This window comes from Danio rerio, chromosome 12, assembly GCF_049306965.1.
Source record: "Danio rerio strain Tuebingen ecotype United States chromosome 12, GRCz12tu, whole genome shotgun sequence".
In the NCBI taxonomy this organism is placed as follows: Eukaryota; Metazoa; Chordata; class Actinopteri; order Cypriniformes; family Danionidae; genus Danio; species Danio rerio.
Window position 1 is genome coordinate 3,381,046 of NC_133187.1, and position 11,455 is coordinate 3,392,500.

The following is an 11,455-nucleotide window of genomic DNA, read 5'->3' on the forward strand; positions in this document are numbered from 1 at the left end:
CTTGTTATATTTAACTGAACATTACATTAATCACAGCAGGCACATACAAAGTAGCAGCATATAAACGTGCATTATGCCTTAGTTTTGACAAAAGTATTGCTAAATGATTCTGTATGTATTATTGTAGCATCTATATCAGCCGTCCAGAATTTTTGCAAGTCAGGTCGTTATTGAGATTTAAAAAAAAGACAAATTTGACAAGATTTTTTTTTGTGTATTTCAGAGAAAAGCCATTAAAACATAAGTTATTTTAGTCTGCAGATGTATACAGTATATACCCATCTGTGGACTGTGTGTGAGTAGATAGATAGATAGATAGACAGACAGACAGACAGACAGACAGACAGACAGACAGACAGACAGACAGACAGACAGACAGACAGACAGACAGACAGACAGACAGATAGATAGATAGATAGATAGATAGATAGATAGATAGATAGATAGATAGATAGACTTACTGATGAGTACTGCTAGGTTTTTCCTCCTTATAGACCTTCCATAGGTCCTTATGTCGTTTCTGATTGTCCATAGCCTACCTAATAATAACAATAATAATGTTTAGAGCAGAGCAGGTAAAGATCTTCTAAAAAGAAAACAAAAAAGCTTGGCCAAAAATATTTGTCTTATATTTTGCTCAGTGTGTTGATCTTCCTCCAGCCTCCCACAGTTTAAAAGCAGCAGACAGATGCTCAGTTATAGATTAATCCTCTATTAGTTACCAAGACAATATCTTACAACAGAATACCGAAGGGTTGCTTACTTAATACGTTACTGAACACATTTTCATCAACAATGTTTATCTGTTTGTTATCATAAGTTCATTCTGTTCATCATTAATTGTTAAAATATTTCTTATTATAAGGTAATAAAACGTTTTCGTTTACAGTTTGTAGGAGGACGTACGTTATAAGGGAAAATACCCAATCTGAAATCATACACTGATAAACAACTGTCGTTAACTGTCGATAAAGGTTTGACACATACATTAAAAAAAACAAACAAAATTGTTTACGTTAATGTAAACACTCGATACACAGTTTATAAATGCTGTTGTGTGAAATAAATACACAATAGTGAAAGACACAAACCGTTGTTGCTTTGTTACCTTGACAGAAAGTCGGGGCTCATCATATTTACAGTAGCTCGTGCTCTCGAATTTGATTGGCTGAGCGCTGTTCATGAACTTCTGTCCGAAATATAGTGATTTAGACAAACAAAAAGTGTTTTTGGGACTGAAACTGATTTGAAAAAAATAAAAAAAATAAAATCACGTTGATTCACGCTATTGTTAGCTTTTTTGCGATAACGTTAGTTAGACCTATTTAAAATGGCTTTAAAAACACTTACTAAAATCACACAATGTATGTAATACAATCCGAATAAAATAAATGTAAATAAACAATTATTAAAATTATTATTTGTATATTAAACAAAGTATATTTTTCACGTTGCATATGCGTCATAAAACTACATATCCCATAGTTCTGCTTTTTCCAACCGGAAGTCATTTCACTTCCTGGATACTTTAAACTGTCATTCGAAACAATAATAAAGACAGGACCGTTCTGTCACAAACCTGGACAGAATAATGCATTTTAACGGCTGAACCTAAGGTTAGTTATCATTTTATCAGTCGTTATTTAAAGTAAGCCGAGTGCTAAATTAACTGTGTGCACTGACTCGATTTTAACTATGCAAAAAAAAAACGTCAGTTTGCTTTATTCATTTAACGTTAACATTCTGACCACAAATGAGGCACATTACTAATATACATTCATTCCTATTTTTGTTTAATAATCATGTATTCTGTGTGAATACTATAGTAGCCTAGTAGTTGATGCCTCATCTTGACTCAATATGCTATAAAGAGGACAATGAATAAGGTACAAATTTGATAGTTCTATTATATATTGTGGTTAAGTTGGTTTTATATTTACACATTTAGACTTTCTCCTTAATATAATTGCAGAAAAGTATTCTTTGCAAATACTAAATACTGAAATCATATTAGCAACAAATGACTTATCAAAGTCCAACATTGTTCACAGTCATATAAATTGTGTTATTACTGTAAATAATACACAAACAAATTGTGTAAATAATAATGTTGTTTTTAAGTCCTAGCCTGCTTGCATGTATTTTCAGACCGAATATTCAAAGTACCATGGTAAACAAAGTAGAGAGCAGGTGTTACAAGTAGACATGGGACGATAACCGTTTTCAAGGTATACCGTGGTTTGGAAAAGTCAAGGTTTTAAAACCGCCAACATTTTCTGCTATACCGTTCCTATGGTATGTGTACGATTTTTTATTTATGTTTTTTTTTTACAACAGTTTCTCCCGCAGAAAAGCTATCCAAAGATGCCGTTTTAAACTGTAAAGAAATCTGTGTTTTTAAAAGAAGAGCAAAAGGCAATGATTTATTTGAATTATTTAGCACATTATTATGACATGTTTACTGCTCCAAAATATTTTAAATATGGCAACCATTAATCCTCATATCTGAATGTAAAGTGTGGCATACCACAAGGAATAGAGGTAAAGTTGGTTTTATATTCGGATATTCAGACATCCCTCTTAATAATATAATTTCAGAAAAGTATTCATTGCAAATTCTAAAAAGTGAAATCATATAAGCAGCAAATGACTATCAAAGTACAACATTGTTCACAGTCAAATAAACAGTGTTAATGTTGTTTTCAAGTCACACTTGCGTGCTGATTCCGATCGAATGTTCAAAGTAATATGGTAAACAATATATAGACTGCTAAATGAACGAATGTGTGAATATAAAACCAACTTAACCTCTATCCACAAGGATCAGTTTTAGGTGCAATATTGTTTATAATTTACATGTGTAAGATATCAGAGTTGTTTATTTTATTTGCAGATGATACAAGCATTTTTTATTTGTTCTGGGCATAATTTACCAAAACTTATGGAGTTGATTAAAACAGAAATTAATAAATTGAAATTGTGGTTTGACGTAAACAAATTGTCATTAAATATAAGTAAAACAAAGGTTACAGTATGTTATTTGGGAAATTTAAAAAGTAGTAATATTATAGATTTACAAATTGATAATGAAGTTATAAAAAGAGTAAATGCAATTAAGTTTCTTGGTGTTGTATTGGATTATAAAATCAGTTGGAAACCACAAATAAATAATCTGATATCAAAATTAGTCAAAACTGTAGCAATAGTGTATAAAGCAAGATTTATCCAGGAAAATAAATTAATGTATATATTATAAAACACACTTATGTTGCCATACATGAGTTATTGTGTTGAAATTTGGGGGAATACATATAAATCTAATTTACGATCCATTTGTACAACGCAGACAAAACTCATTCGATTACTAGAACATGTCGGGTATTTAGAGCATACAAATCCTTTATTTTTTAAAATTAAAGATACTTAAGTTCAATGATTTGGTTAAGTTTAAAACAGCACAATTTATGTTTAAAGCTAGGAATAAACTACTTCCGAAATGTATGCAAAAGTTTTTTGAAGAACGACTAGGGGGGTATAATCTAAGAGAGGAACTAAATTTTAGGAGGTTGAAATAAAAAACAAAAAATAAAAAAACAACTTTAAAAATGTGTGTATGTCTGTATGTGGTGTGAAACTATGGGCAAGTCTAGATCAGACTCTAAAACAATGTCAGGGTATTAATCAATTTAAAAAAAAACTGTATAAATATATTTTAATAAAGGAATATAATGATGAAGGTGACTGAAAAAGGATAAAAAGAGAAAGGTTTGATGAAAATTTAATTAATGGCTAAATAGCAGTACTACTGTATGTTGTTGTTGTTGTTGTTGTTTTTCTTTTCCTCTATTTGCAGTACAACTGTATGTTGTTGTTGTTGTTGTTGTTTTTCTTTTTCTCTATTTGCAGTACTATGTATTTTATTTTTATTTTTATTTGGGTCTATGTTTCAAAATGAAAAGGTACAAATGGAACCAAACATATAATTTGTCTAAGATGCCAAAAGGATCAAATATGTCTCATGTAAAAAGAAGAGATAAGTAAAAGAATAAATAAGTTTAAGTAATAAATGAATGATGTATGTGGTAATGGGGTGGGAGAATAAGCTTGTGCTTCATCCCGCTCCATTTTCGACCATGTTAAAATGTATTTTTTTTGTTAATGACATTTTATGTATGATAGTTTTGTTCGAAAATAAATAAATCAAATCAAAATCAAATATATTGTGCTCAAAAGGGAAAAAAGTTTTTGTTTTTTACCCAGATATTTAGTGCTTGTGTAGAAGCTGCAGGTGGGATGGAGGACTTCAGGAGGTCGTACCTGCGGCTGTGTAAGGAGGGAGGAGTCGACACTCAGGAATCAGTGCTGGCTCAGCTGCACGACACCAGGACAGTGACAGGCAGCAGTCGGCTGGATCTGAGGGGTCAGAGCATCACTGTGGACACATGCAGCGTGCTGGCCAGAGTCCTGCAGAACGACACCGTCTTCACTGAGATCATCCTCAGCGACTGCATGCTCAGTGAGGAAGGTAGGTTCTAGTGCTGTGTAACATCGATCTTTTGTTTTAGGGCATACTTATTACAATGGGGTGACATGGTGGCTCAGCACTATCGCCTCACAGCAAGAAGGTGGTTTGAGTCCCGGCTGGACCAGTTGGCATTTCTGTGTTTGCATGTGGTCCTCATGTTGGTGCTCGGGTTTCCCCCACAGTCCAAACACATGCGGTTCATGTGAATTGGGTTAACAAAATTGGCCCTAGTGTATGAGTGTGTGTCTGAATGAGTGGGTATGGGTGTTTCCCAGTACAAGCTTGTGTTTGGAAGGGTAAAAAAAATGCCGGAATAGTTGGCAGTTCATTCCGCTGTGGCGACCCCTGAAAAATCTGGGACTAAGCCGAAGGAAAATGAATGAATGACTACAATGATAATTGCATGCCACATTGCTTTAGACCAGGCGTGCCCAAACCCATATTTTGTGTTTTCATGCTTGGTGTAATTTTTTTTTTGTTCATGTTTTGGTAAGAAAAAAGCTGTTTCAGTCTTCTGTTTTTTTACTTTTGTTACTTTTTTGCAGTTTTTCCTGCAAGTACTTTTGTTTGGTTAACATTTATAAGTGCTCACTGTTTCTGCATCTACAGGTGTTAAAATGCTACTGAATGGCCTTTGCTCCAACACCACAGTGAAAGTTTTGGATCTAAAGGTCAGTTTCAAATGACATACTGTACATTAATATATGCATACTGTATCCTGTTCTTTTCTTTTCTTTTTTTAGCTTTGATTTATTTATTTTTTTCTTCAGGGCAACAATATGAGAGGAACGGGAGCTGAAGCTTTGGGACAGTTATTAGTGAGGAATAAGGTGCTGCGCAGGTGAGTGAATATGAAATTTGGTAGAACTACTGTTGATGTTTTTGGCAATTATTACATGACTAACATTTGGAAAAAAAATAGAAAGTGCAAATTTAAGGTTTTTAAACCCCCCTCCCAGAAAAGCTATCCAAAGATGCCGTCTTAAACTGTAAAGAAATCTGTGTTTTTAAAAGAAGAGCAAAAGGCAATGATTTATTTGAATTATTTAGCACATTATTATGAGATGTTTACTGCTCCAAAATATTGTAAATATGGCAACCATAAATCCTCATATCTGAATGTAAAGTGTGGCATACCACAAGGATCAGTTTTAGGTCCAATATTGTTTATAATTTACATGTGTAAGATTTCAGAGTTGTTTAAGTTTATTTTATTTGCAGATGATACAAGCATTTTTTTGTTCTGGGCATAATTTACCAAAACTTATGGAGTTGATTAAAACAGAAATTAATAAATTGAAATTGTGGTTTGACGTAAACAAATTGTCATTAAATATAAGTAAAACAAAGGTTACAGTATGTTATTTGGGAAATTAAAAAATAGTTATATTATAGATTTACAAATTGATAATGAAGTAAGTTATAAAAAGAGTAAATGCAATTACACACACACACATACACACACACACACACACACACACACACACACACACACACACACACACACACAAATACAGATTATGGCAAAATTATAAGTCCTCCTATACAATATTCATTTTCAAATATCTCTTAAGTGATATCTAACAGATTAAGGACTTTTTCACAGCATGTCTGATAATATTTTTTCTTCTGGAGAAAGTCTTATTTGTTTTATTTCTGCTAGAATTAAAGCAGTTTTATTAAACTATTATAATTACCATATTTTACAGAAGAAAAAAATAGTAGATATTAGGGATGTAACGGTATCAGAATTTCACGGTACGATAATACCTCGGTATGAATGGCACGGTACGGTGTTTATTGAATAATTTACAGGAAAAACAAAACTAATTAAAAGACTCGAAAAAAGTGCCAAAAGTGTTTATTTACCTTAGCACTGAACATATCAATGACATACAAATTAGCCATCTATCTGTAAGTTTCAAAACAGGAACTTCAATTTTTCAATTTTAATAACAAAAAACTATTAAACCATCTAATAAAAATAAAGTTTCAATTTATTATTGTTGAAAACTCATCACATTCAACATTTAATCTCTCACTCACTTAGATAGAGATGGGTTTTTTTGAGGAAAATTATCATATAACTATAATCTAAAAGCTGGGATCTCTGGGCATGTCCCCTGCAACAAAAAAAAAAAAAAAACCCTCTCATTTGGGACTAAGGTTTCTGGGACAGAGAGATATGATTTAGCCAAGGTTGACAGCAGTGGGTAACGTTGTGCATTGTCTTTCCACCACTTGAGAGGACAAACCATGAGTGAGATAGAGGTCTCTTTGCGGTACAAGTCAATGTCTGCATCAATCTAACAAGTGTGCTGTGTTCTGCAGTCCCCATGACTGTTTTTAGTCGTATTCCCCGACTTATATTTCACACAGTCTGGCAGTGCCTGCATACTTTTTTTTTCTTTGTCTGTCACCTTTTCTCCTTTTTCGTATCTTTTTAGAAAGAAACCGAAATGCTTCCACACATCCGATTTAAAACCCGCTTTAGGTTCCATCATTTCCAGCTCTTTTTCTTCCCCGCTACTAGCAGCACACTCCATTTCCACATTACTGGATCTGTAGCGACAACAGACCGCAAAGGATGATGGCCACGCCTAGGCTGATGGGAATTGTAGTTCCCGCTACCTCCTGTTCGCTTCATTCGCCTAAGCAAACTTTTCTCAGAAATATAGATTTATTGAGTCATGCGCCTACGGGAATATTGAAAAAAAAATACTATTGCGGTATGACGGGGATTATGTTATATTGAAGACAAAGCACATTGATTTTATGGCACCAGGTTAAACTTTCTGACACCTTTATGGCGCTCGCGTACATTAAAAAGAAATACAAGCCACAACTGAACATGGAGGATGGTCTCCGGTTGGCGTTCTTTAAAATTAAATGATGAATTAACTTGGGCCTATTGGTATGTGTGTGCAGGTGTTTAAGGTTTATATATTTATAACCACCTTAGAGAATATTGAGGGTCGTGAGTTACTAGCATTGTAATTTTGGGGGTCGCGGGCTGAAAAGTTTTCACAGAAATTAGGGAAGGAAAAAAAACATCAAATTTAACAGGAGGGCTATAATTCATTATGTGAATACAAGGTTTTATTTTGGATGCGATTTAATCACGGGTAATCTTTTGACTTATAAATAAATGAGTAAACCGTCTAAATTGTTTTATGTCGTCTGTTTGCCAAATCAATTGAGTTTCCAAGGTCTTTCGTGATTAACTGCAGATTTCAGACGATTGTTTCTGTTGTGTTTGGAGGCTGGTGCTGGAGTGGAATGCTCTGGGAATGTGGGAGGAAGGATTTGCTGTATTTTGTGAAGGTCTGGCCTCCAGCACCTCTCTCACCCAGCTTGACCTGCGCAATAATCAAATCAACCACCAGGGGGCAGCAGAGCTCTGCGTAGCGCTCAAGAGGAACTCAAATCTGCAAGAGCTGGGTGAGGAGCTACTTCCACACTTTTTAATTAGCTGCCAATAACGACACTGGGGGTTTCAGATAAATGATTGTTCAAAGTCCAGAGCAAGAAGATTCTGATGTGTTTGTGTGCAGATCTCCGGTGGAACAACATGGGTCTGCTGGGCGGTCGATCTCTGCTGGAGGCGATGCAGCAGAACCGCACACTCACCAAACTGGAGCTGGCTGGAAACAACATTCCCAGTGACACACTCAGAGCCATCGGTGAGGACGAGTCCCAGCTTCAGCTGTTATATGCAGTTGAAGTCAGAATTATTATCCCTTCTGAATTATTAGCCCCTCTGTTTATTTCTTTCCCCAATTTCTGTTTAACTTAGAGCAGATTTCTTCAACATTTCTACACATAATAGCTTTAATAACTCATTTCTAATAACTGATTTATTTTATCTTTGCCATAATGAATAATATTTGACTAGATATTTTTCAAGATACTAGAATTCAGCTTAAAGTGACTTTTAACTAGAGTAATTAGGCAAGTCATTGTATAACAGTGGTTTGCTTTGTAGACAACTGAAACCAAATATTGCTTATGAGGCTTATGATATTGACCTTAAAATGCTTTTAAAAAATAACTTGCTCTGTTAAACATCATTTGGGAAATATTTAAAAAAATAAATAAAATTCACAGGAGGGCAAATAACTGTATAACTGACTTCAACTGTATATTTAAAGCGAGGCACAGCAGTTCAGTAGGGTAAAATAGTAGTAATCACCGTCTTTCCCCAGTCAATTATCATACATTAAAACAGTTGTTTTGTAATACAAGATTCCTAATGTTACACTGTAAAAAAAAATCTGGTCAAATTTAAAGCAAAATAAATTGTTTAAATGTTTAAATTTTACGGTAAATTACCATATTTAATTAATGCTTTTGTCATACACTGTAAAAAAAAACATAACATTTATGGTAAAAAATGGCTCTGTGGTTGCCGAAATTTAACTTAAAAATACTGTTTCTCAAAGACATTTGTCAAATTCCCAAACTTTTCAACTCTACTGTAAATTACTGTATTTCATCTATTTTTACACTTCATTCATACACTGTAAAAAACAAAACATTAAATTTATGGTAAAAATGGCATCTGTGGTTACCAGAATTTAATCGTTAAAAATATGGTTTCTCAAAGAAATTTGTCAAATTTATGGTAAAATTTACAAATGTAAATTTTTTTTAGTAAATTACTGTATTTCATAGATGTTTATGTCATATACTTTAAAAAAGAAAAAAGAAAATTGATGGTAAAAAATGCCAGCCACGTTTGCCGGAATTTAATCGTTAAAAATACAGTAACAAAAGAAAATTGTCAAATTTATGGTAAAATTCAGAAATGTTTTAAAAGTTATAGTAAATTACAGTATTTCATTCATTTTTGTCATAAATCTGTAACATTTACAGTCAAAAATAGCCTTTTGATTGCCAGAAGTTGACTGTTAAAAATATGGTTCCTCAAAGAAATTTGTCAAATTTACAGTACAATTTAGAAATGTTTAAATTTTACAGTAAATTATCGTATTTATACATTTTATGTCATACATTGTAAAAAAAAATTGTGAAAAAGTATGGTTAAAATAGCATATGTGGTTGCCAGATTTTAACTGATAAAAATACGGTTTCTCAAAGAAATTTGTCAAATTTACGGTCAAATTTAGAAATGTTTAAATTTTATGCTAAATTACAGTACTTCAGAAATGTTTATGTCATATACTGTAAAAAAAAACCCATACAATTTATGGTTAAAACGGCAGCTGTGGTTGCTGGAATTGAACTTATAAATATAGTTTCTCAAAGAAATTTGTAAAATCAAATGTTTTTATAGTAAATTGCCATATTTCATTAATTTTTATGTCATGCACTATAAAAAACCCCCAGAACATTTACAGTACAAATGTGTACGAGTAAATGGGTAATTAGTGGTTAAACTTACATTTTTGGGTGAACTATCCATTTAACACAAATTCTCTCATATATATGAATGTGTGTTACTTTTCCAGAACAGTCCATGAATCACAACGTCGACAGGCAGTCCACACTTCAAGAGAGCAAAAGCAGGACTCAAGTGCTCAGCAAAGAGATCCAGCTATTAAAGGATGAGAAAAGCCGACAGGTGAGGATTTCTGGGATAATTCACTTACACTGTGTGGATTGACTGCTAACATTCATTCTCTCCATATGAAGTATCTCAGTCTGATGGAGACCATTGACAGACAGAAAGGCGAGATGGGCAGAAGCAGCAGGTTAGTGTCACTTTTAAAGGATAGTTCACCCAAAACTGACAACTTAAGCAGCATTTACTGAACAAGTCATGAATTGCTGGAATATCATGGAATTTTTACATTTTTGTTCCAGACATTAAGAGTCACTGATTTTATTTATTATTATTTTTTGTTCAAGTAGTGGAATATCAGAGATTTTTGCTTGTAATTTAATATTTTACCTTGCATTTATAAAAGTATATTGTTATAAACCTTTTTTTAATATATATACAGTCAAGCAATATTCATTCAAGAATTCTTCATACTCCTGGCTAATTCTAACATAACGTTTTTTTTTTTTTTTATGTAAATAAAAGCTGAATAAAAATATTTTTTTCCACAATGACTCCTCTTGTACATCGTCTTGTTATATTTTGGGAGAAGACTGTGCCATTTCTGGTCCGTAAAAAAACTTGCTGGTTAAATAAAAGTAACTTTAAGTCAGAATTTGTTTTATTATTTTGTTTTGTTTTATTTTATATTATCTTATTCTTAATTTTATTATTTTATTTAATTTTTTTAAAATTATGATATTTTCTTAATTCATTTTAATTATTTATTTTATTTTATTTTTTTACTTGTTTTTTATTTTATTTATTTTTTATTATTTTATTTTGTTATTTTATTTATTTTTTATGATTTTGTTTTATTTCATTTTAGTATTTTTTTATTTTTACATTTTCTCATTTTATTTTATTTTATTTTTTACAAGTTTCTCAATTTTTTTTTTGGCACTGGCTTGATTTTGCTTTAAGTTTGGTCATCACAGACTTCCCAAATATACTGGAAATCAGAAATTTTACACTTTGTCATGCTGTGAATCAGCCAATGCCACAAAAAATAGAGTAATATTACAAAATAAATAACGATTCTGTTATAATACAAAATAAAGAATTTGTAATAATGTAAAATAAAATAAATACACTAACCATAACAATAAGCAAAACCCAACAAACAAGGTGATTCTTCAAAATATCTTAACATTCTTCAAAATATCTTCTTTTTTCATGTTCAACAGAAGGTTGCAACAATGATGAAATGACTAAATATCATGACTAAAATCTCTTGTAGAAATTCCTCCATACGTCTGGGGCAGTTGCAGGAGGCGCTGAATGAGCAGAAATCATCGGTCAATTCTCTCACAGCCAAGTAAGTAAACTTTAAAATCGCATGGCTGTCCTGGAAACATGAACTTGTT

The 11,455-nt window shown here is 32.4% G+C and overlaps 2 protein-coding genes across 14 annotated transcripts in view; one reads left to right on the plus strand and one right to left on the minus strand.

The window, feature by feature from the left end:
• Positions 1–1,550, minus strand: part of LOC103911894 (cilia- and flagella-associated protein 337) — a 39,165-nt gene extending 37,615 nt beyond the window's left edge. For 2 of the 9 annotated variants that reach the window (XM_073918020.1, XM_073918016.1), the window contains exons 1-2: positions 888–1,103; positions 462–539 (exon numbers count right to left, since the gene is read on the minus strand). In XM_073918020.1, coding sequence (XP_073774121.1) covers positions 462–532 — 71 coding nt within the window. In that variant the 5' untranslated portion in view covers positions 533–539; positions 888–1,103. Of the gene's footprint in view, positions 1–461; positions 540–738 lie in introns of all 9 variants that reach the window. The other 7 variants (XM_073918014.1, XM_073918021.1, XM_073918013.1 and 4 more) reach the window with 7 other exon arrangements.
• The window catches only part of lrrc45 (leucine rich repeat containing 45), a 27,474-nt gene continuing 17,554 nt past the window's right edge, over positions 1,536–11,455 (plus strand). For 2 of the 5 annotated variants that reach the window (XM_002663878.7, XM_068224690.2), the window contains exons 1-9: positions 1,536–1,616; positions 4,261–4,525; positions 5,135–5,196; positions 5,296–5,366; positions 7,788–7,966; positions 8,080–8,208; positions 9,997–10,109; positions 10,181–10,239; positions 11,329–11,406. In XM_002663878.7, coding sequence (XP_002663924.2) covers positions 4,294–4,525; positions 5,135–5,196; positions 5,296–5,366; positions 7,788–7,966; positions 8,080–8,208; positions 9,997–10,109; positions 10,181–10,239; positions 11,329–11,406 — 923 coding nt within the window. In that variant the 5' untranslated portion in view covers positions 1,536–1,616; positions 4,261–4,293. Of the gene's footprint in view, positions 1,887–4,242; positions 4,526–5,134; positions 5,197–5,295; positions 5,367–7,787; positions 7,967–8,079; positions 8,209–9,996; positions 10,110–10,180; positions 10,240–11,328; positions 11,407–11,455 lie in introns of all 5 variants that reach the window. The other 3 variants (XM_073918023.1, XM_073918022.1, XM_073918024.1) reach the window with 3 other exon arrangements.